Raw genomic sequence first — 25,885 nt, 5'->3', positions numbered from 1 at the left:
AAATTTGGAGGACAAGACACCCCTACTGTGGGATATAAACTCTCAGTAAAATAAAACAATAAAACTGACCAAAAAATAGACAAGAAATTTTTAGACCTTCAGACTCTTTAAGGATTTGTGAGGACCCTGGCTGCAGCTATTAAATCCAGTAAAATACCTGATTTATCTGTCATATAGGCCAAGTGTCAATCCTAGTTAGTAAGTTAAGTCAACTGAGATATGATCTTAATGTTTATTCATTCTATATATTAAATATCATTATTGTTTGTTAATTAACTGGCCCTTGTGCTGTCATTTTGCAGAGGTGGCCCATAGGTAAAGCTAACCAAGTATCCCTGATCTATGGTTTACTTTATGCCACAACTACATTTGATATAAACCAAATGCTTCATACAAAGGATGCAACATGATTGCACAGACAATACGAGCAGCAACATTAAATGAAAACAAATTATATGCAGGAATATCAAAACGCTGAATATAAATTAGCATCCCCAGTTGTGGGTTGACAGAATATATAAGAGGAGTGAATACATACAGTTTTAATTAATTTTTTTTAATGCCCATGACCATCAGTACTCAGTACCCATAATTTGTGGAATGCATACTCCAGAGTGTTTATCTAATGTAAATACAAAGGAATCGTGAGGCTTTAATACATTTCTCTTTCATTATTATTCATTCTCTTTGTCTGCGTGGTGGTCTGTTTATCGTTATGAAAATCATTTGTTTTATTATCTACTGCATAGCAAAGGGTCAGGGCCTCACAGAGGGTGACGCGAATTCAGGGTTAAGTCTGAAGAACTGAAAAATGTTAAACTGAATTGAGACGATCTGTTTATGCCGTGAATGAAATGCTTCTATGTGCAGAAGAAACTCTTTGACATCAATTAACTCTCATCAGGTTGGCTGCAGAAATATTTTGTGAGTCTTTGTTGGCAGAGAGTACTTTTAATTGCATGTGTGCCGTTTAAAGACAATAAATGCATCCTTTGTGGTTATGTCCAAAGTTTGCATCATTGTTTGGATGTGCGGAGCGTGATACGAAATCTCAGCCAAGCACCCATCAGTTCAGCGCTGAGCCACCCTGTGTGCAAGTGTGCGGAGCAGGCTGCATCATGGGAGCGCTCCCATCAGGGAAGACAGAGGCGGGAAGGCTCGTTAAAGTGATGTGAGCTGTTTGCATGCGTTAAGGAGAAACAACCCTCAGTGACACCAGAGAGAGCCCAGGGACACACACTCTCTCACGCACACACACATGGAAGCAGCCACGTTAGGCTAACCACATTGCACTTGCTGGTAAATTGTGGTAAACAAATGTGGTAAACTCCTTGAAACACTTGATTAAATATTTAACAAAGGAAAGATGCACAATGCCTCTGTGTACTCGGCTGCTCCATTTCTCTTTCAGACAGATAGCATCACGGCAGACTACATCTAAATGCAAAAGTGCAAAGTGAGCAGTTGTAAACTTTGCAAAGACGGTTTGTTCTTCACTGACCCAAGGCCTAGAGCTAAACAAGAGAGAGGTCACTGAGGACTTAGCCTATTACGATGGACTCAAATATCTGTCCTATATCTACTAGGTGGAAATAGAGAGAGCCATTTGAGACTGTTTTAACCTCCGATCACATTGTTCTCCCTGCTGGGTTACGCCATAAAAATGATAAAGCTAACCGTTATAATGTAGCGGCATATATCCCATCACACCACGAAATGAGTCTGAACCACAAGTGGCTGCTGCTCATTGCTGCTGTGCTAAAATTGCACCTGTTTTTCTTTGTTTTTCTTTTTGCCCCTCTCACTCTGGCAGCACAGTAAAAATTGAAATGTCATATAAAACGTGACAGGATGCTAATATGTGGCTCCCAGAGGGCATCTGAAAGCGTTCTTGTTGATTTTGTAACTGCAGAGGGAGTCGGCATCCCTCCCATTTTCACCCCAGAAAAAAAAATAAAATAAAACATTGAAAAGTTGAGCAAGTTGAGAAATGCTTGAGGGGCAACACAAATTCAATTTCCAAAGCCCGTGCAAGAATTAGGAATGACAGAATAACAAATACCGCATACAATTAGCATCTACTGTAATCTTAAATCTTGATGTGTTGCCATGTCTCTGACAAAATTAAATATGGATAAAAAGAAAATAAAGATTTTGTAACCATAAACACAAGATTTGTGCTGAATTGTGGACTTAATGCAATTAAATAAACATATAATTTAGTGATTGATGAAAGTGCAACACTGTTCACTAGCAGGAGAGGGATTCATCTGGCGGCACTCTGCTCAGTCTAACAGTATTTTGTTTGGTTTGTTTGAGTCGAAACAGTAAAATGTTCAGATGGTCTGTCTCTAAAATGATGCAAGCAAGACTATCTTTCGTAGGTACTAGTGGTAGACCAATTAATTGGTCAGCCGATTATCTGGCATTTTGAGATAATTGGCATGTCTGTTGTTGGCACTCTTCTAAGTGAGTTTTGGGAAGGTGGTGAAAAAGTTTAAACCTCTGTACTATAACTCTCATGCATCCTGCTGTAAACTTCTTCAGTCACCATTGTTTTTTCTAAATGTTAAGACATTTCTGTCATCCTAAATGACAGCAAGCCTAATCTAAAACTGTTACTGGCTAGTGTTAAATATATATTATAATGCAGAGAATGATACAGTTAAATGCTCTCCCTTAAATTCCAGTCATGTTCTGAAATCTAGAACTTTTCTATTTCATGAATTAATTAAAATCCCATCTGAGGCAACATATTACTGGCTAAGATAACCATGTATAATAGATCGTAATGTGCATGGGATAATGAATGATACAGGACTTTTTTTTTGGCATCTGCATTATATATCGGCTGCGCAGCTCTCTAAATATCAGCCACTGAAAAACCCTCATCGGTCGACCACTAATACAGTAGGTACATTGGTGAAGCAGCCTTAGGTTTGGAAAATATGAATTAATAAATCTGGACAAGATGTTTGAATCATAAAGTAGTAAAATATTATACTGTTCTTCAGTTCCAAAATACTTACAAGTTTTGTGCATCTGTAGATCCACTGTGATCTGTATATTGTATGGCTCATTAATTGTGAAAGTTTTGAGAATGTACTTCTTTACGCTAAAAATTTGGAGATGCTCTTAATTGTAGGTTATCATGCAATGGTTCTACTGGTCCAGCCCTCATTAGATCAAATTCTGCCGTATGTGGTCCATGAACTAAAATGAGTTTGACATCCCTGATGTAAGCTAATAACTGCCCTTAAAATTAAAACTAATATGTTTCCACGGTGTCTATTCCAAGTATTACCAACTCCTCTGGGGAGCGATGAGTCACAGATTTTACCCACTGGGAGTTAAGAGAGGCCCCTGAGGAAAAAAATATAAACTTGGGAACTCAGTGGCCTAGAAGAACATCTCCCCTCTGTAAGGAAATGACAACAAGACGAAACAAAGGCCCTGCGACCGGCCTCAGATACCACCATGCAACCTGGCACCTCGCCAGCACCACATGAAAGAAGCAGATGTTCCTTCTTTTTTTTTTTCTGAAGCTGCGGTTTTAATAAATAATTTATCCCATACAACAGCTAATCCATGAGCAAATGTGGGGAATACATCTCTATTTCCCTCCCTCTCTTTTTATCATAAACACATAAATATCTGTTTAACTAGGGTGTTGAGATGCACTGCACGTCCTCCTGGCCCTCATCAAGCGGCTCGCGCACACAAAGGCCACGTTAAGATGTGAAGGGGCGTCCCGCTCCCATAGGCCCAAACGGATGAATGTGAGGAGTGTGTATATGTGCATGTCTGCGTGAACGGGATGTACGCACTGTTTTCTTTGAGAGTATCTGCATGTGCTGAGGATTGCACCCACAAAGCCAAAGTCAAACTCCAGTTAAGACTGTCAGCTGAAGGTGGACGAGGCAGACACAATGCTCTCTAGTACTAATTAGTCTCTTCACCGCACCTAGTCCCATAGCGAGGATAAATATACACGTATGTAAAGGAGAGGATAGAGGAAAAGAGGGAATAAAAGGAAGAGGAGGCGGTGACTTATTTTCAGTTTGACCTCTGCTTCCTATCCTAAAGAGAAAGGTTTCTGGTGTTATGAGTGTGTGTGTCTCTAATGTGTCTGGGTGGCAGGAGGTTGTTTGCCACTGATCATCTTTACCCATCTCCCCCTGGGGCCTCTCATCACCTCCACCACACCAGCCACTCCATCAGACTCAAGGTCGGGCACACGCACACATAAATGACTACCACCCCGCAACTCCTGCGCTTGATCACTACCCCTTCCTTGCCTCCCGCTGAACGCCACCCGACCCCCGCCCACCCCGCACCCCACAGCCTGCCCAGTTCTCCCCCGCTTTGCCTCACCTCTGCTCCCCTGCTCCCACACTCTCCTTCCCCTGTCCTTCCCAGGATCCGGCCTGGCAGTGCGTGATGAATGGGACAACATTACTCTTGTCCTCTGTTGGCCTGGTTTAACTGCTCCAGCCCATCTCCCCCCATCTGTCTGTCTGTCAGTCTGTCTGTCTGTTTGTCTGTCTCAGTCTCCCCTGTCTGGGTTGGCTGAAAACATATGCTACTACACAAACTAAACTCTGGAAACGCTGGATTAATTTGTTTTGGCCATATCAAAAGATCCAGGGTGACCAGATGTCCTGAAAAATTCAGAAAATATCCAAAATCCTGTCCTTTTTGTCCCAAACATTAACTGTTATAATAAAAGATAATGAATTTAATAAGATAACAATTTGTGGAACTATTCTGATAAAATCAGTTAGGTAGGCTATAATTCCTTCCTTTCAGTTGTGAAAAATATCCTGCTAATTTTTGTAAAATAAGTTGTAAGCTCCTACAGCTTAATGACCATCTTAAATGCAGAAAAGACGACTTAAATGATTTAAAAGACGTTCTAAATGATTCTATTTTAATCATACTGGCATGACACGCCCATCCCAAACTCCCTGTCCTGAATTTCACCCATTCACATCTGGTCACCCTAAAATGGGCTCTTCCATCTTTAGAAAAGGTACAGAAATTAGGTAATCAGGTTAGAAAAGAAATGTATTTTTTGATTCTGTAAGGTGTATCCACAAGAGCCTATTCTATTTAACTAATTAAAAATTTAACTACTCAATATTTAATTCTTTTTCGTTCATTAAATTATATCTTTTCAGGTTAAATTACATCTGATTCATCACCTAGGTCTGTAAAACTCTTGCCAACTTTGGCATACCTTTAATTACATATTCATGTTCAGACAGACACAGGCAATAGAAACAGCTGTAACAGCCACTGTTTTAAACTTTGTTTTGGAAGGGAGAAAAAAAAAACGACAGAGCGGGAGTGCATCGCTATGAAGTGAAGGGATCACGTCTTCAAAAAAGTAAATAAAATATGCATCCTCTCTGTGCTCATTACAGATTTATGACTCTTGTTAAAAGAAAAGGTGGCGGCTGCCTTCTAACATGTCTGACTTTCAAATTCAGACGACACTGCTGTCAAGTGTTGTGCTCCACATTCTGTCCAATGAGAGACCGGGAGGGCTGAGTGTGTGCCATCTTCAACATCCTGTTTGGTGAGAGTCTCGCAGAGAGTTACTTTGGGCGGATGAGAGCGCACAAGAACTCCTCACCTACAGTGCAACGAGTGCTCATCGTAATCCTTTGATGCATAGTTCATCAGTCAGAAAGTTCAGTTGGTTCAGCCGCTTGTGTGTGTGTGATTCAGAACAATAACAGTTGGGGGAGTAGACATTGCTGCATTAGGCATAATGAGCATTGGGATTTGCTCCAGCAATATGAAATAGTTTTGCTGTCTCTGTAGCAACTTTTAAGAGAAAGTGCTCACAAGCGCATTCAAATCACCCCATCACCCACAACCTCACACACATACGCACACACACATACACACACGCAGGGTTCTGAAACTCATTAGAAAATTAGTTTGTTAGGTGCTTATTATCAGTGACTTAAGGGTCACAGGATGTGAAAACAATCATTATTTGTGAGAGGAATATAATTAGTGCTTTTCAAAAAAAAAAAAAATCTGAATCTAAAGGTCTATTTTTGGCAAAGAAATGAATAAATGAAGGTGTTTTATTCCCTGATGGCCCCCCTCACTGCACAGATTATACCAAACAGGTACAAATACATTCAAGTCACTCCCAGCGCCACCCTTTAGTACCTCAGAGCCAAAGGTCCCACCAGCTAAACACAGTTAACACTAGGGGGTGTCACAGTTTCAATATTAAATCGAAAAAGATCAAAAAGAGCTTTCATTTTCAAGAATCGACTCAAATGGCAGAATCGCCGATCCTCCCAGGATTTTTTTCTCTCAGCCCTCATCTACATGCAGCATCCGGCGTCTGTCTGAAGAAAAAAAAACACAACACTTTAAAGATGACGCAGCAAAGCTTTACCAGCAATTATAACACACTTGATACGCTGCAGACTGTCATTCCCAGAAAGCAGGTCGTGACCCACAGGCAGGTCGCAGGAGGTTTTATCTAGGTCACCAAAAAAAAATCTGCAAACTTAAGAGTAATGTCTGCAGTACACCTTTTAAAAAGGAAAGGAAAAGGAAAAATGAGGGGCTGTTAATTTGGCCTAAATGCGCTTATTTTGTCTAATTAGTGAAGTAAGCTAGAATATCCTGTTTTGTTCTCCTGATGAATGGAAATGAAAATGAGATGGCCTGTTAGCAGCCTAAATGCATTTATTTCTCATTTATAAAGTATTTAATATACATGTGTACATATTTCCAGTAGGGCCTCAAAAGAATATAAGTTGATGCGGATGGTCAGGAATCTTAATTTATGCACAAATTAACTAATCCCAAGATTCATATGATAAGGTCTGGTTTGTCTTTTTTTTTTTATAGTGGGTCCCTAGTTAAAAAATAAAAAAACTTTTTAAAGATGAATTTGAAAAAGTAAATGACACTTGTGAGGGTATAAAACAATGATCTGTTTATCTTTACCAGTCAAGACTTGACAGTCTAACAATAGTATAAAATAAACTGAAAAATCGAACTGAATCATGACCTTAAAATCTAAAATCATATCAAATCATGGATTTGGAGAATTGTGACACCTCTAGTTAACACACCGTCGCACCTCAATCTGCAGCTGTCACCTTGCAGTGTGACAGGTCTACAGTCCTACAGGAGAGTCACACAAAAAGACAGGAGCAGCCTTCCATGCTGGAACCCCATTAGTTCCCCCATCACCTTAGAGAGCAGGCAGAGGCGGCGGCCTCGAGGTGGGGTTAGGTTGAGGGCTGAACGTGCAGTGCAATACGTGCCGATTGAGACGCGGACAGAGGACAGGTACTGTAACACAAACCCCAACATGACGGCAGACAGAGGCCGCCGGACAGATGACGAGCTAAGTAGGAAACTAGAAGACAGCGACACACACCTTTAGGAGTCAGTGCCCGAGCCACACACACATGCCCACTTACCACCATCGCTCGTATCCACTCAAAGTGCCAGGAAGCCAACATATCCTCGAGGATATGGTTTTTATCACTGCTGTCCTCCCAGGGGTCTGGTTTAGGGTCCTTGTGGATAAATTACAGTGAGATTTTCTCTTTTACAACCCAGAGAAATTAAGGTGAAAGGGTTAAAGAAAACATGTGGATGTTTTACAACTGGGGTCTCATACTTGGCCAATATAACTAGGCTCTAGCCAGTAGGGAAGAATAACATTGTTTTCACCAAATGCGCTGCAGAGATGGGAACAGTTTTAGCCTTACAGTGCAGGAAATAGATTTTTTTCAGAACTCACATTTGTTTAGATTTTAAAATGCCTTTATTTGATCAAAAATGTTTGGGTATGGGCACTTCCTGGACTTGAAATGCATTTTGAGATGCTATTTGGATAGACATTGATGGACATGTGTACTACAAAAATCACAAAAACTCCAGCTCAAAAAAAACAAACTCTAACGTGTCAAGCAGCATCAAGCCTTTTGGACCGGACTCCTTGATGAAGGTTTGATGCCATAACGTGCCTGAGTTTGTTTCTTTTTAAGGAATAAATGACAACGCTGTGACAGTAAAGGCATCCTAATTGTTTTTTGTGATTTTTGTAGTGATTGCATTTGATATTTGGGTTCAAACTGGACTAATTTGAGACCCACAGTACAACAAAAAAACACAATTTCTTTTAAATAACAAAGGCCAGAGTTAAAGTAAAAGTGTTAAGAGAATGGCAGAGAGTCAGAAAATGAGAGAGAAATGAGAGAAAGCAAAAAGACAAAGCAAGAGATGTGTATCTGGGGGGAATAGAGATAGTGAGCAATGATCCACCTGATGTATGTGTGTGACAAAGAGGAAAAACAAACAAACAATGCAGTGTATTTTGCATAGAGAGACAATACCCCTCCATGCCTCTTTCACCCTCCTTTTTGTTTTCATTCCTCCCTCTATTAGCAAAACATGATTAAAATGCAGTTCCTACCAGCGTCTCTGCTGAACAACGGGGGGAGAAAAAAAAGACAGTGAGATGGGAAGAAAAATGAAGCGGAAAAGTCAAAAGCATCTTTTACGGCGTGACGCTTTTCATCCTTCACAGGCAGTGAGAAGAAAAGAACACAGACATTCAAACTTTTTTTTCTCTTTCCCTCTCTCCCTCTCTCCCATTTTCCTCAGCAGCCGAAAACCCCCCTGATACCTGAGGACAACCCCACTGCATCACAGGCTCAATAGCCTCCCCAGAACAACATTTCAGTCACACTATTTTTTTCCAGAGCATTGATATAATTCCCAGTGCTCCCTTTAGTCCAATTACATTATGCCATGTCGCTATCTGAGCAATCGGCACGGTGCTGTGACTGGGACTGAGAGAGGAGTGCCGGGGCTCGGGAAGCTGCTGCAGAGCTGAGAGAGTCAGAAAACTTGCACTGTTCTTAACCATATTCACTTTAAGACAAAGTGTGTGTCTTATTTAACATTACGAGGAGCAGAGAGCCTTGACACTTGCTTAATGATACGAAGAAGAAGAGACAGCAGCTGAGACAGAGACGGGGAGAGAAAGACAAGAGACAGATAAATACAAAAAGAGAAACAGGGTATGTTAAAATCAGTAGCTGAAAATAGCTGTGAGGCCTGCTGGATAAAAACTGGATATGTGTGCAGATACTCGCCATTCGCCAGGAGTCATATACTCGCCAGAGAGCCATTACTAAACACACACACGTCCATGAGTGTGTGTGTGTATGTGTGTGTATGTGTGTGTGTGTCCATGTATGTGCATGAGTCATGCCTTGAGGGAAAGCAGCAGAGGGTGGAACGGCTGTCTCAGCACTATTGATGAGAAGGATAAAGAGATACTGTGGTGTAGGAAGACGGCTGTGTGGCAGGAGAGATGAAGAAACAGAGGATCATGTATGCTCAGTCTTATATACACAGCGGACTCGTCGTTAAGACCTCCAAAAGAGAAAAAAAAGATACAGTATGGCGCTCATAAAACTGATGAAACCAGACATGCATTCCAACATGCTATAACCTTTTTGGACCACTGGTCAGGTGGGATTTACCACATGAGGACTATTCGCTGTGTGTCATGTAGGGCTGCCCCAATATCAGATTTTCCCTGCACTATACTACACCTACAGAAACAACTGAAATCTCAAAAAAAAAAAAAAAAAAAAATCTGAAAATGCTCTCAGTCAAATCTTTCTTTAGCTTTGTTTATTGTGCATTTTGTCTCTTTTTTTTGGTAAATCAGTTACACTCAAATTACAAACCTGGAGATGGAGACAGAGTCTGTGAGCATAACTGTACAAAATCAAACGAAACAAGCAATTCATTTAAAGGCAAAATATGAAACATTTGACTAAAAAAATTTTTAGACTCATAAACACTCTCCCTCTAAATCAACACTTACGTCCCACTAGTGTGTGGTGGTGGCTGTAGCTGCACAGACCCTGTTTGATGCCAGTATTTTCTTATATTATCACATTTTGTTGTGTTTGGGACACTTCTGGGCTTCATTTTGTTTGGCAGTGTCGTGTAGCTTCCAGTCAATAACAGCGCACATGTTCTGAGGTCTGAACTCCGTAAAAACATGGCGGACAATGGTTACATTGCAATCTGTGTCTCTGTCCTCATCAGTGAGAGCTGCAGGAAGACTTTTACACACATGAACACACACACACACACACACACACACACACACACACACACACACACACACACACACACACACACACACACACACACACACACAGGCAAAACAGTCTGAGGATCGCTTCGGCTGTTTTCACATAAACCCTGTGATAAAATAAGAAAATAAAGTTTTATTTCTCTGATTCACTGCTTTGTTCTCACTGCTCACACACTTAATTTCTGTCTCTCTCACCCTGTCTTGTTCTTTGAGCCAGGGAGGACGGGCCAACTTTGAAAGGTGCGTTTATTAACAATACTGCACATTTTACCTGTAATGGCTAGGGAAAAGGTGTAGGGGCACTGGGCAAGGGAAACAAAGCGAGAATGGAAAGAAACAGAAATGATTTAAGAGCACAAAGTACTATTTACACAACATCATATGCACGTTTAACATGATATCAGTAGTTTTTAAATATCATGGTTATTGTCAGTACCAGCATATCACAACACCCGTAGTGTCATGCAAGTTGTTCATAAGTAATATATTTCTAAATCTTTCAAAGATGTATTTTAATCTCAGACAGAACTACAATCAGCTGGTGCTCCTGCAGATCAAAGATAACAAGTAAAAAAAACAGCAAATACGTTATTTTTTGACTCCAGTCTTGGACGAAAACTGGTTTCACTGTTGGTTAATATGGAGTGCCTTGGGGAATTGGTCCATAAATGAGACTAAAAAGGACTTTTCATTTCAGTATAATTAAATTTTTACAGATCAATGTGTTCAAGCTGACGATTAAAGTCCACTCTATATTTACCATCAGCTTTGAGGGAGGGGAGGAGAAGATGAGCTAAAAACGGGAGAGGAAAAGACGTTTTTGAAGGTGCATGTGGTCTGTGTGTGTGTGTGTGTGTGTGTGTGTGTGTGTGTGTGTGTGTGTGTGTGTGTGTGTGTGTGAGCGAGATATAGATAGATAGACATAGAGAGAGAAAGAGAGAGGGAGTGCACCAAGCAGTAAGCCCGTGAGCAGGACATGATTGCAGTGTGTATCTTATCTGTGTCAGGTCCTCCTGAGGCTAGTGGAGCCTAGCTGAGCGGAGCACGAGCGCTTCAGTGACCAGTCAACCGTGTGAGGGTAATCTCCTCACTCCTTCAGTCTGTCTCTCCCTCACTCTCTCTCTCTCTCTCTCTTTTTTCCAGTAAGCCCCCCCCTCTGGGAGGCAGCTGAGCCACTGCACATACACACACGCACATAACCAAGATGCTCACACAAATACACAAACACATTTACGCGCACAAACACTCATACCCAAGCAGAGCCTAAAGGTGATCGCCTCATGCCGGCTCTGGACACTCAGCCCACAGGTGAGAGGAGACATCACAGGCTACATTGCACACTGAAGCACCTGCAGCCACTAGTCTGTAAATAAAGGCATGAGGCGCCTGTTTCTGCTATCTCACACTGCCTTAGTCTCATAATGTAACTTCAAGCTGTACTGAAAAGGTCCATAAAGGGACTAAGGCACACATTTTTTAAGTCAGATGAATTAATGGAAAAAAAAAAACATGCAATTTAAGGATGTGCAAATATTTTTTAAATCGCAATATTATGAAGAGCAACATCCAAGTTGCAGAAGCTGCAATTTTGTGATGAAGGAAAAAGGTACTGTGGTGCTGCAGAGATGCAATGCGTTGGCATTAAAATGACATATGATATATATTTTTAAATGTTTCTAACAAAGTTCAAATCGAGGGAAATATGTAATTTTATTCAAGGTAACATCTAACCTTTACCGTATATCCCCTCTAGTTGCTGCAATTTCTGGGAAGCACCAGATGATACGTCAGAGAGCGAGGAAGAAAGTTAGCGAATGTAACAAAACTTAAGGTGAATTAAACTTAAACACATTAGCTTGTCTGTGAACAAGATTTCTGCCCGAGTCACGTCAGATTGATTTTTATAAGCGATGGTGGATGTTTACCAGTTAAGACAACAGCTGCCATAAATCTGTCTTTTCTCACTGTTTTTATTGAGAGACCTCTAGCGGCACAATTTACATGCTGTGCATTTACAAGATACTTCTCTAGGAAGACATTTTGATATCATAGCAACAAAAATCACAGGTGTAAATAACAACACCGATGCTTAACGTTTTCAGTTAGATTGAATGGAGCCACTGTTAATGTAGTTAATTAAACCTGTGCTTTACCTCCTATGTCTACCACAATAGAGGTCATAATAAAGGTGAAATCTTTTGAAAGATAATTTTCCAAAACAAAGGAAATAATTTCCTATTAGAACTACATCTTGAAAATATTCCCGTGAAATAGAGTTCAAAATACCTTCAAAAATAAAGACAGAAATGTTGAACGATTTCATCTCGACCTCAGTTCAATAATGTTCAAATGTTACCTGCAACACACTCAATGAAAAAAGGTTCTGCATAAAGCAGCGATGCTTCTTTTAGAATATTTAAATCAGTGAAAACCCTATTTACGCTAAAAACTTTTTTGTACCCTGCCAACATCCTTTCATGTGGAATATATATAAAGTGGGTTATTTCAAAGTCTACAAATTCAATAACTTTGTATGTACTGGATCACTAATGCACTCTGAAGGAGAAAAGGTGCATCTGCAACATGTCACCATGTTTAAAATTAGTTTTATGGAAAATAGAGGTTAAAAACTGGGGCAGTATACTGCTAACATATTTTATGTGTGTGTGTAGGCAATAAGAAACAAGCAACATTCCATGCTGAAGGTCAGCATGGCACGCACACACACAAACACACAGTGTGGAGGAGGAGGAGAAGAGGAAAAAAATTAGTCTAACATTCTTTCACCCTTCATGAGCCTGCCTGCTTGGCTTTAACAACTGAGCCGTCCCCATCAATTAGTCTAGATGCTGGACTTTCATTGAGATTAAGTGACTAATATCAGTGCTTGCTCACAAGAAAGACACTTTTCACGTCTGCCCAACAATCTGTTAAGTCAAAACACATGTGGTGATCCAAGGCAAAAAGCCTGCAAGGGGTCCTCGACGCAATGAAAAACAGGTGCTCTACTTTTTGGCCATGTAATACCCCATTTAGCCTCTGGAGCAAAGGTTATCCAGCTAATAGCTGCCTTGTGGTGCACTGGGAAGAGCCGTGCACATGGCCGGAGTAAACATCTGGGACAGATTGTACATACTTGCAACATATGCTTCAAGTTCAATTAAAATGAGGCCTTGGCATATTTATTAATCTTTTTTCCCTCTCCTCTCTCTTTCTCTCGTCTTCCCTCTCTCCCCTATAGGCCTGTGCCATAAAAGAGGCCTCCTTTGACCCGTCCTTCATACTTACTCATACAATCTGAAGCTGTGCCTCATATCCAATGTAAAAGACCTCATATCCAATGTAAAAGACAAATTTGTTAAGCCTTGAAACTCCATTTGTTCTGCACTTAACCAGGTTGGAGGGAAAGCATAGGAGAGAGAGACGGGGGGAGAATGTGTGAGAATGAAAGAGGGGGAAAAAAAGGCAGGGAAGGAGACGATTGAGGGAAGGGTAGAAGGAGAGTGGGAGGGGAGAGACATGTAGGCAAAGAAAAAAGAAAAATGCCCCCTTTTCAACTTCCCTACAGCTCAAATGAAATGCTAACAGTTGAGGGGAGCAATAGATCAAAATGTATGAAGCCAGAGTTGGTAAATTGTAGCCTTTGTGGCGGCTGTGCTATCCAGCATCCCAGCCCTGTGTGAGCACAGAGAGCAAGGCCCTCTTATGTGGAATAATCAGTTTGGCACCAAATCTGACGGAGGCCGCAGAAGCTGCTGCTGCACCTCATTTCAATATGAAAGTCCAAAAATGTATTTCATATAATCTGCAGCTTTTCAAATGCCTGTATTTTTATTTTTTCCCTGAGAGGAGGTAGGGAAATGCAATGATGGGAGGACAGACGTAAAGAAGGGGGTAGAAAAAAAGGTTCAAGGTTGCCTGGTGCGTATCTTCAGTCGGTGGCCCCCTGTACATTTCAGCCTTGGAACTTCACAGCCATGAAACTTTGCTACCGCATCACTGTGGGAGAGGATGTAATGCTCACGTATCTTTGTGTGCTCATCGCCCAACTGGCAGCCTGGCTGACTGATTGCCTGACTTACTGGTGGGATGACTATTTGACCATCTGCACTATAAATGTGTTTTTTTAACCCCTTTGTTGCAGGTTCGCACTTACGACCCTTCAACTATGGGAGAGGTTGTAGCGAGGTTGCAGTAGCATGAGTAAATTCAGCATACAGAGTGTCCTCAGGCAAAAATAATTTTCACATATCAAATTGCCTGGTCAAAGGCCTTTACAATTACCATTGCAAAAAGCCAGAGTTTTCCTCCAAAAAGATTACCAAAACAGACCATGCAATTTACCACATCTTAGCCTACTAACCTTTATATTGCTGGAGCGTGGCTGTAAGGCATCAAGTAGCGGCTCAAGTAATTTCAGATTCCGGATTGTTCAGTCAAGGCAGTTCATGGATTTCACAGGAAAACAATTTGAACTTAACTTAAAAGCTTAAGTTATAATTTTTGTTCTTGCTTTACACAGTGCGAGTCTAATCAGAGCAGAGCATCAAACAGAAAAGGCTTCCATTTGAAGCGTGCCTCACCACAAACCACGAGACAACACAGTGCGTAGATAAAGAGCTGCACCATTTCAATTACCATTCCCAAGTGGACCATCGACATGGTACTGTATCCTATCCAGTGGCATTTGTTTCAGTAGCTGTTCCTACAGTGTAAACGAGCGGAGGCAGTAAAGCAGCCACCTGTTGTTACCTGATAGTGTCTGGACAAGCCCAGATGCTGTTTTACTGGGACATAAAGGAGCAGTGAATGGACCTAAATAGCTAACTAAGCACTTTATATGGGTGCATGTTCTCAGGAAGCAGGGCTGAAGCACAACGTTAGTGATGTAAATTCAACATAGCATTTGTTATATTGAAGGGAAAAGTAAGGATGGTGTACCTGCAGTAAGAGACCATAAGCAAAGCAAATCACAAGGAAGAAAGGTGAGATATGTGCCGTGCACACACCTACAGGGGAAACTTTTCAAAAGGTTAAAAGGTTGTACAATCTTTGTACATGTGTTTGCGCCCCAGGCAGTGAGAATAACTGAACAGGGGAGGAGATGGGAGGGGAAGATGGAGTCATTTCGTTCGTCTGTTTGTGTTTCCGGTATATGAAGCGGTGTCAACCCCACCTGAGGCAGTGTGTGTATGTTTGTGTGAGTGCATCCCTGACACAAGACATAATTACCTTGTCATCTTTGTCAAAGTCCTCATCCTCGTCCTCCAGCAGGTCCTCCACTGCTTGCTGACAGTTGCAACAGAGCAAAGAGAGAAAAAAAAAAGAGAAATAAAAAAAATGTTTATGCAACAGCTATAGTGGGGATAAACATTAGATAACACAGGGTTAACATCATCAGAAAAGTCAAAGAGGCATACTAAAGCTGATTGGTTATGCTTATGTCTGGCAAGAGTTTGTTAATGAGTATGGAAAGCATGCACATAGCACAACTATTAGATTGGTGTGTGCTAATATGTCACGAGCCTCAGAATGATTTAGAATTAGAATTTAATTTTAGAAACATTCTGTTGTTCAAATGTGTTGACACTTCTGGAAATGTAAGCAAATGCTCGGGCTTTGAATTTCAACACGCTGAGGATTAAAGTCTATTCATCCACTCAAATCGCATTGCACAAAAGCATTCAAATCTTTTACCATTCAGCGGGAAGGCGAGACAGCAGAACTCTTCTTCCTCTGATTCTGCTCAGTCCCTTCTGACCTCTTTAACCTTTGCACTCGTCTCTCACCTCTACCGTCAGCCTTCCTGTCGCTCGCTATATATTCATCTATCTATCCATCTATCTATCTATCTATTCATCGTCTCACATCCTCTCACAGGCTGACGGTCCATGAGAGAAGAAAGAAGAAAGCCTGCAGCACAGAGAGCAAGTCACAAAGAACAGCAACTATGTGCTTCAGTGGTCCACGACCGATGAAACCGGAGCTGGTGTAGCTCTGAAGCCCCAAGATACCATGCTACATACTGTACAACACAAAGAAAAATATGACAGAGACACACTCATGTGCGCACCATCAGAACCACAAACACAAAGGCACATATGGATACATACATGGTATATTGTACAACCTAACAATGGTGCCTGCAAGTTGTAGCTTCTCCTCTTTAGTAAAAGAATTATTCAGCCTGGTCTCACCCAATGGTGCATGATCATCATCGATGATCATTTTACACAGGAATGTTGTAAAGGAAAGAAATGTCAAGTGACATAGTATAAAGAACAGCACAGTCCACAGAGGCTGGAGGAGGTCGAGGTGGATCGATGGCTCAAACAAACAGGAATTTCACCCAGGAGATCGCTACTCATGTCCTGTGTGGAACCAAAATTCAGCAGTGACTTATTTTAACGTATCTAAGTATTTTCATAAACCATACTGACTAGTTTTGGTGCCTAAAAGCCAAAACTCCCTAACAGCATCTGGCTGTGCGTTTTGAAGTTCATGTATTGCTCTGAGAGTTTGAATGCACACACACAACTGTCATTAAGGACGTCTTTTTTTTCCTGCAGCTACAGTACCTGTTTGCAGAGAATTGAAAGGAATTAAAAATACATTGGACTCGTGGCAGAGAGAGAGAGGGTTGTGATAGTAAAAGTGTTCTGATATAAAACTTGTTTGATCATTATTTGATCATTTTATTCAAGAAATCAGTTATTAATAATACTACTAAACAAATAAATAGATTCACATAAATAGCTTCCTGCTTTTGTGTGTTGAATGAGGTGCATCAATTATCACTTTCAGTGTAGTTGGGCCTTGAACATAACCAAGGTGAAACCATTTGACAACGTTAACCACATGTTGGTATTGTTACCATGATGTTACCCTGAACGATGATTATCACTTCACAAAGTTAACCCGACTTTGTCGTTTCCTGCACATCCAAAACTCATAAAATGTCCATCTCTGATGGCATTAAGTGACACATGAAAAGCTCCACAGATTTCCACTTCAAATGCACACAAAATTTGACTGTGGCATACGCACTGCGCGCTATCTGAAAGATTAAAGCCATCTTATTTGCACACAGACTGTAGAGGCTGGGTATAATTTTTACAAACAGATTAAGAAGCACTGAATGCAGTAAAAAAAATGGCACTATGAAAAACACAGTCCTTCACGTACTAGAATCCAGACCTCTATCTGTATGTGAAAAAGCAAATCAACATTCGAGCTTGGGCCACTGAGTTTAGTGATATTATATGTGATTACTGTTTAGTGATACAGCACTCGAGCTGCTTGTCTCTGTGCATGCACAATTTCACGTGCGTAGTTTGATGCCACTGAGGCGAAAAACCACAGATCACTGCTGCATCTCTCATCAACCCTCTGTCTGTCAATCACACATCAAAGCCACAAGGTCATATTGGTGCTCCCAATTTACATAAACAAACACCCATATCATAATCCCTACAGCTGTCAACCTCAACAATCATCTGTTCTCATTGTTGTCTGCATTACCAACCCAAACACCCCCCCAAAAAAAAACATTCACCCAGCCTCAACATCACCGAAACCCCCTAACCACCTCCATAACGGCACAAACTAGTTTGGAGAAATCCAAAAATCATTACTTAACAAGACAATAGCTTTTGTCCTTTTTGTTTTTCATCGGAATAAGGGGGGAAACTATGTGGCGGCTGACATAAGCCTCTTATGTAAATGCAGCTTCCCACACAAACAAAGAGGAGTTCAGAACAGCAGAGTTGAGAGGGTAGAGTCAATAGTGCGTGTGTGTGTGTTTGTGTGTGTGTTCTATCAATAGCTCAGAGTCACTAGGGCAAAGTGTTGTGCATGTATGCATGGCACTGCTCGTTTTAACTGTCTGACTGTAGCAACTGGTTATTCCCAGTTCACTGAGACTCCATCAGCGTCTAGACAAATAAGCTTGACTGTTTACAGTTCACACTCTCTTTATTGATACTGAATACATTCACTACTACAGTATACAAATACCAGAGAGGGAATTCTTGTGCTCAGCCGAGGCAGAAGATGCAGACGTGATACTATAAAATCTAAGCCTCCTGGCATCTCTAAACAAATGAACTATAACTGTTTATAAAGTCATCATGGTTCCTCCCAAATCCTTTCACCCGTGCCAAAATACAAACATAATGGATTCCTCCACACAGAGGCTTTACTAGGGCATGCCTGGCACACGCTCCAAACTTTAAACAAAGGGAATGAGCATGAGCTAGCTGGAGAAGCATGACCTAGAGAGACAGAGAGAATGATAGAGTCGTTTGTCTCCCTCAGCTCTCCTCTCTGCTTTCTCTCCTCTATCGCCTCTGGTTACAGAGAGAAGTCATGTTTCCTGCAATGAGACACAGTGTAAAATTAATAAATAAAAAGACATGGAACATGTCATCTGCCCTGAAGATTGCCACGGCTAAATGTGTGCACTGAAGCTACTGTCTAAGCGAGGGAGGATATAAATTACCTCAGTGCAGTCGATGAATTCCAAACATCTTTCTTTCTCTCCCTCTACCTCTCACTCTATTTTTCCTCATTCTTTCCCTCTTTCTAAGACCTGTTTGGTGTATGATATCATTTGTCTGCTTATCCCCCCATTATCATGTTGTTTGAATTACTATCATTACAGCACGGCAGCATCAAAGCCTTGCTGTCGACAGGATCGTGTAGAGCTCACATTGCCTGCAGAGCTGCTCCAGTCAATTCAATATCTACTGAGGTGGGGATTAACATATTCAGACCTATTCAAATGATACAGGGATGATGCGGGCTACTCTTACAGATTACACTGTGCCCCATAAATACATACAAAGATGGTGATAATATAAAACACACACAAAGAATAGATGTGAATACAATGACATTGAGAGTTCAAATGGCTGTGAAAGTGTGAATACATCTGTTTGGCCTTAGTGGCTCGTACCTAAAAAGCTGATTTGCAAATATTAAGTATCTGTTGCGTTGGCTCAGATCCACGCACAAGCTCTGCTACATCACTCTGATTTTTTTTTCTCTCTTACCTGTCAATTCATAACACTGTGAGGAAAAAGTCTGCATTGCTTGTGTGTAAGGGATTTACTGTCAGAAATGGAAAATAATATTCATAGATATGTTTTAAGGCTGCAACTAACAACTATTTTCATTGTCAATTAATGTCGATTTGTTGTTTGTTCTTTTTAAATGTCAGAAAATCAGTGTTTTCCAAAAACTGAGGTGATGTCCTCAGGTGTCTCGTTTCTTTGGTTCCCTTCTCCTGTCATAAAGAACCAAAGAAACCAGAAAACATTAGCATTTAAGAAGCCGGAATCAGAGAATTTTAATCTTAAAGATTCATAGTAGTAGTAGTAGTAGTTGTAGTAGTTAGGTTACATGAGGGTGAAGCTGGATTCTGTTTAGTGGTGAAAAGTTCTGTGTCAATTGATGTTCACTGTGTTTTGTTCGTGTTTGTAATGTCTTTGTTCTGAATATAGAGGTTTATGTTGGTAATTATCATTTTTGCACTGTTTAAAGTTTTAACCAGCTGTATTTTGCAACAGATTTAGGGCCCTGTCCCCTTGGATACACATTAATATTGTAAATTTGCTATGAAAACTTATTTATCTTTCGTTTCACGCTGTGTAGCACATAAATTTTAATTAATAACAATGTAGGACTTTGAAACTGGATCAGAACGTGGATCTGTGACATTAGTCCGATATCCAATATCAGGTTCCACCTCTAGTTTTTGTTTCCTTATGCCTTGATTCCACTGGGCGTGTCACTTCTGCCACAGTTTTGATCCGTCCTCCACACGGCCTCTTGCCCACCAGGAGCATTTCAGAAGCGGAGTGTTTTGCCTGCCTGATTTTGCCGACTTGTCAAGATTTTGTTGATTTTCCCTTGAATTTTTTCCTAGATTTTTGTGCTTCCACCACAGGAGAAGAAGGCAATGTAGTTAAATGGTTTATTTTTTATGTCTGTTTTGGTCTGAAAAGGCTGTTTCATATTGAAAATTGACCAGTTTTGTGTATCTGACTTCCTGCCCAGCTCAATCTGCTCTGCGCAGCTTGACACGGCTTCTGTCCGAAATAGACTCGACTGTGGATGCTCTGCATGCAGAGGTTTTAATCGTGTGTGAATGCCTTAATCTTTAATGACATTACACTCAAAATAACACACCAACCAAACCAAATCACAGAGGTGGTATACAGTAGTGTCTTCTTGTTTCAGTGTCTGGAGTTCTTCAGTGAATCCTTGCATGACCATGGCTTTACTCTATTTGGTGACTTGATACCTCACAGCTACAAAGCTTGAAATTGGACACTCAAATGTTTTGCATCTTCATGTCAGCTCTAATTTACAATCAGCCTTACAGAGCCAATTCTTTCTCTACCACTTACCGTTGCTCTGTGCCAGCTGAAGTATGTGGTACTAGCTGAAGTCTGCCTCGACTGAATTTGAAAAAAGTCAAGACATAAAAAGAGGAATGTAAGCTAGGCGAAAAGTCCGGAGAGTGTTTGGATCTGATGTTTTCCTGTGTGAGTGAACCGTTCTTACACAGACTGACTGATTGACTGAGATGCGATGAGAAGTTGTAAGAGTGGTGAAAGGGAATTGCAGAAAACAGGTTTCAAGAACTGTCTATCGGGTGGAAAATTCTGATACCCTACTGAGGGTACGCTGAGAGAAAAACTTGTGTATCTTTCTTTTGTCTCAACAGGTAGCTTTTTGCACACAGTCAACACCAAGAGAAAACCTCTAACACCTTTTCAGACTCTTAGGGTCGCAAGGAATTTATTACTGTGACCTTCTACTTACAGGATAGTTTGATGGCTCTGTAATGTTTTGGTGAAAGTAATAGCAATGGTGATCCAACGCCTCTTAACTTAAATCAGAGAAGCACAATGTCTTCAATTTAAAATTGGTCAATCTTGATTTATGTCCAGTTGTAAACTCCTTACCCTGACTCAAACAAAAATAACTAATAACGTTGATGATGAAGGATAAGAGGTATGGTTGTACCTTAAAATTTAGCCCTCACACAAGAGATATAAAGTGAAAAGAATAACCCTGGTTTAGAAAAGAAGTCCCACCTGAAAAAAATCTATATCATTTTAAGTGTATGCTATATTTAGAATATTTTCACCACTATCTTTCCATCAGACAGCCTTTTCAAACAGAAAAGCGCAGTTACTCCATGGGTGAATCAGCAATTGTGTCTCGCCTGAACACAGGAGCTGCTGGTCTACCACTGCCTTAATCTTTCAGTTTTTTGTGTGTGTCATTGTGTGACTTTGGAGAATCCGAACCATCCTTTTATAACACACAAGTCACACAATAACACAAACAGACTAACAGATTGTGGCAGCAGTAGAGCAGCAACTCCTGTGATAAGGCAAGGTAAAACTGCTGATTTCACCCGTGGAGTTTGGCTTATATAACAGTTATTTCATGTCAGAAAATGCTGTCTGATGGCAAAGTAAAGAGGTAAAAATATTCCAAATACAGCCTACACTTAAACAGACATTAAGTTTTTCAGGTGGGCTTTTTTTAAGTAGTGAAAATACCTTTTGTTGTTGATCCTGTCTGCAGCAGTACATTGCTTAACTTCCATGCCAGTTCTCCTCTCTGCTTCTTCTAACTGGGGGTGTGCTGACTGGCATTGACTGGATATTATGCACTGACCATCGATAAGTACCTCTTACAACCCCACACCGAATAATCCAAACTATCCCTTCAAGTCCAAACAATTAAGAAATGCTAATTAACTACTTATTCACGGTTATATAACTACACTGTAAGGGACATGAGAGTTTATATCTAACTTGACAGGTCAGGAGCAAAAAAAAACCCTACTTTGAGTGGATGAACAGAAAAGATCCTGTCAATGAAACAAGTGCACACAGACACTCTCCACAGAGGGAAAGCAGAAAACTATGACCTGAGCTAGCAGCCGAATCATTTTCACCTCTTCCTCTGAAATGCCTCTTTTCTAGCCCCTCTCTCTGCCTGGCCAGGCTGAGTTCCACTATCTCCCCTCCTAACCTTCCCAATGACAGCCGCAGGGGGAATTGACGCCGAGGCAGACATCCCGGCGAACATGAAGATATACTTTCTCCTCCTTTTTTCTCCCATTCCTCTATCCCTCCCTCCCTCCATCCTCCTGCTGCTTTTCCTCTTTGATACGTGAGGGGGTTTTAACCTCTCCAGCTGCTGAGGTTTGGCCGACTGGCTGGCTGGGGGATCTCAAGGCCCTACTTTGTATGCACTGTCCATGAGTGTATGTGTATGTGTGTGTGTGTGTGTGTGTGTGTGTGTGCATGTGCATATTGCCTACACCACAGTTTCTGCAGACTGGGGGAGGGCTGCGCGTCTGATAAGGGGCTGCTGGCTGAGCCTGGCTGACCCACGCGGGCCCTTCACAAGCTGTCAGAGCCGTGGCCCTCAGAGGGGGGCCCTTCCATCTGCACTGCCCCAGCCAGGGCTCACCCAGCAGGGGGCTGGATATGGGTGAGGCCGGGGTGCTACCGGAGCTGGAGGCTGGGGGTGGGGGTGAGAAAGGGCGGCTCCATATTCATGAAAGCAACACCAAATCTGTGAGCGCTGGAGAAGATTGAAACGCGGGATAATAATGTAAACATGCTAACACAAATGTACATTTCTTGCTGGTTAGTTGTTGACAAATCAGTGTTTAGTCAGAGATTCAGCAGCTTTCCGGAGAAAATCAGTTTTACATGCTCCACTGGCATTGTTGAGATAGTCAGTAAATACAGTCAATTCAGTGATAAGATGTTTGTCCTTCTCAGACAGATGATACTGTCTTGTTTTATTGTTTTTCAAACCCAGTTGTGGAAAAGTGGGCTCGAGTTGGTACACACTTGATGTACAATCTATTCCACACAAACACACTCACACATCTGTGGGCTTAAGCTCAAGGTTTACACAGAAAAACTGCAAACAGCTACAGCGGGTGTACTGTATAGACAAAACAACAACAAGAAGCACTGAGGCAGACACCCTGAGCTGCTGACGTTGTTAGCAAAGAGCACAGACAGTTACAAAGGTTCAGTGTGATGAAGGGAGTTAGACAAATGGAGGGGAAGGAAGAGAAAGAGAGACAACATGATGAAAAGCGAGGCTGGGAGGATTTCTGCAGTGGCATTCCTGATGCTCCCGATGCTCCCGTCCCGCTTCAAACTCTGCCCGTCGCCTGTCTTTCTGCCTGCCAGCCTGCCATCCTATCTGCCAGTTTAGCAGAGACAGAGAGGCAGCGAGAGGAGCAGAGAGGAGCAGAGATGAGCGCGGTGATGCCGGGGCGGCACGGGGGAAATCAGTGGGGCACAGGCGCTCCCAGTTAAAAGTGACATGACCTTTTGATTTTGTCACCTGTCACCAACTGCCATGTCTGACTCCGCACTGAGGAGTGCCTGCCATCCACCGCTGTTTTCCTCCGTCTCTCTGAATGCCTCCTCTGTCTTTTTCTGTCTCCTGCTCCCACTCCATCTCCTTTTCTCGTTCTCCTTTTCTTTCCAGAGTTTTTATGGTTTTATGGGAAAAAAAAAAGTGGAGGTGTGACTTTCTGGAGGAGTCGAGGTATAATAGGCAGCGTTTCCTCTTTTCCTTACAGCTTTCTTAATATTTACTCTTCTCTACCTGTGTTGTGCGTGGCTCTTAATGAGGGCAGATGTCAAGGCACAGTGTGTTTAGAGACGCAGACGAGTTTTTTTTGAGATGCAAAATCAGGGAGAAAATAGAATAGATAAAAATGGCAATGAAGGCTTGTTCCAGAAATGATACAATGTTCCAATAAAATCAGACATTATTACTGTCTTGGAGATAAACCAGATTATTTTTACACTAATGAACAATACGCTGCTGTCACACTGAGTGCTTCACAGTCAGGAAAGTAAAGACTAAACTACTACAAGTAGAACTACATGGATTTAAACAAGTATGAAAATAGTAGAAAACCAAAGTCAATGAAGTTCTATCATGAGATTAAACTCTACATTTGTTTTTATACAAATACTATCTATGTCGGGATGCAGAGTGTGCAAGTAAGAGGCATGTCTGTAAGTGTGAAGTATCTTCAGGCCATTAAGGTCTCCTCTTCTGTAATGGGTTGGCAGATCCAGTGGGTGAATCTATGTAATGGTCTGAAGCATGGGATAAAGAGGATGGTTCTCCAGTGTCACGGGGCCTAATTGCCCGTCATCCTGTGGTAGAAAGAGACATCACCATGTTGCGCATGTGCCCTCTACGACAGCCTGCACTGAAATTAACACCTTCATAACATCTGGTAAGGGCCTTTCTGGGCCAACAGAACAGCGAGGAAGGGTTTCTACTGGGATGTGTTCTGCTCCTTAATCTCAACGCCGATCATATACACTCATGCAAGCAGGCACACACATGAATACGACAGATCGCTATGAAAAGATACACATGCGTGCACACACGCCTCGCAGCCTTTTTCTCTTCCAGCAGAGCTGCCTGTCCTCTGGTTGACCGAGCCCAGCCTACCGGCTGCTTCCTTTGCAACAGGCTTGGGATGGATCTAAGTCCCAAACTGTTCCAGGTTTCAAAACAAGATAGAGATGGAGAGGAGAGGGTCATGTCATTAAAGTTCGCCTCCACAATAGAAGATTCCACACAAATGCACAAAGACAAGACAGACTTTCCTTAATAGTACATTAGCAGCTTTGAATGTCAAGGTAAAAGCACTATTGTACTCTGCATAGGGCTGTGATGATTATAGCAGCTTGATGGGTTGAGCTCATTACCATCATCACTGCAAACATTATTTTAAAGGGTCAATCCCACAATGTGTTTCAGATCAGCATATGGATCTATTAATACACCTATGAATCAGCGACAGACAAGGACTACTAGACTACAACAAGGACTACTAGATTCAACCCAAGTCATCATGGGATTGCCAGCGGACAGCTAACAACATGCTAACAACTGCAACAACTGTTTTTAACACAGAAAAATTGATAAATAATCACAGAGGGCACTCAGTGTTGGTTTGATCATTATGGACTCATCTGTCTCCAAGAGAAGCTGCAGTTCAAGGCTGGATTACAAAGCTTCTGAAAGGGATATGATTGCATCAGTGCCAACATTTTAAAGGTACAATGCTAGCGTTAGCATTGTCTTAATGTTAGCCTTTCATGCTCAGCTTACTTCAGGGACAATAATCATTTTTCCAGCAGTTGGGAAACAACAGAGGAGACGTTTCTTGGTCTTGAGAATTGTTGGATAAATTATTTAATAAAGTGTAATAAGTTGCCTTTCACTTATTACTCCTTTAAAAAGTAATAATTTTATTTTACTTATTGCACAGTATCAAAAGTAATTAGTTACACTACATGTTATATTACTACATTACATTTGTACTTTGTTGGCAGCCTTGTTGTGCTCCAGAGTTGAACATCTGACCCTGTGAACTGGAAACAAAGTCAGCCAAAGTGTCTCTCTCTCTCTTTCCCTCATCCACCATCTTTCATTGAGCTTTTTGGTGAGAAGCTGACGTGACCTGCCATGACCAGATGTACATACATGTAATCATATGGTTGCCTAACTATGGCTAAAAGTAACTTAGATTTACTTGGATTAGTATGTGTAATATTATTACTATTTAGGAATTGTAATCCTTTACTACCATAAAAAGTAATAGTATTACAATAATATATTACT

General features: G+C 41.3%; 1 protein-coding gene across 2 annotated transcripts in view; it reads right to left on the bottom strand.

The window, feature by feature from the left end:
* Nucleotides 1-25,885, bottom strand: part of LOC146320027 (multiple C2 and transmembrane domain-containing protein 1-like) — a 175,655-nt gene that overhangs the window by 19,480 nt on the left and 130,290 nt on the right. Inside the window, exons 17-18 of one of the 2 annotated variants that reach the window (XM_084728149.1) lie at nucleotides 15,407-15,463; nucleotides 7,467-7,565 (exon numbers count right to left, since the gene is read on the bottom strand). In XM_084728149.1, the coding sequence (XP_084584275.1) occupies nucleotides 7,467-7,565; nucleotides 15,407-15,463 (156 nt within the window). The remainder of the gene's footprint in view (nucleotides 1-7,466; nucleotides 7,566-15,406; nucleotides 15,464-25,885) is intronic. The other variant, XM_084728150.1, reaches the window with a different exon arrangement.

Source organism: Lutjanus erythropterus, chromosome 10, assembly GCF_056507025.1.
Source record: "Lutjanus erythropterus isolate fLutEry1 chromosome 10, fLutEry1.hap2, whole genome shotgun sequence".
NCBI classification, from domain to species: Eukaryota; Metazoa; Chordata; class Actinopteri; order Lutjaniformes; family Lutjanidae; genus Lutjanus; species Lutjanus erythropterus.
This window is presented reverse-complemented; position numbering and strand designations above follow the sequence as displayed.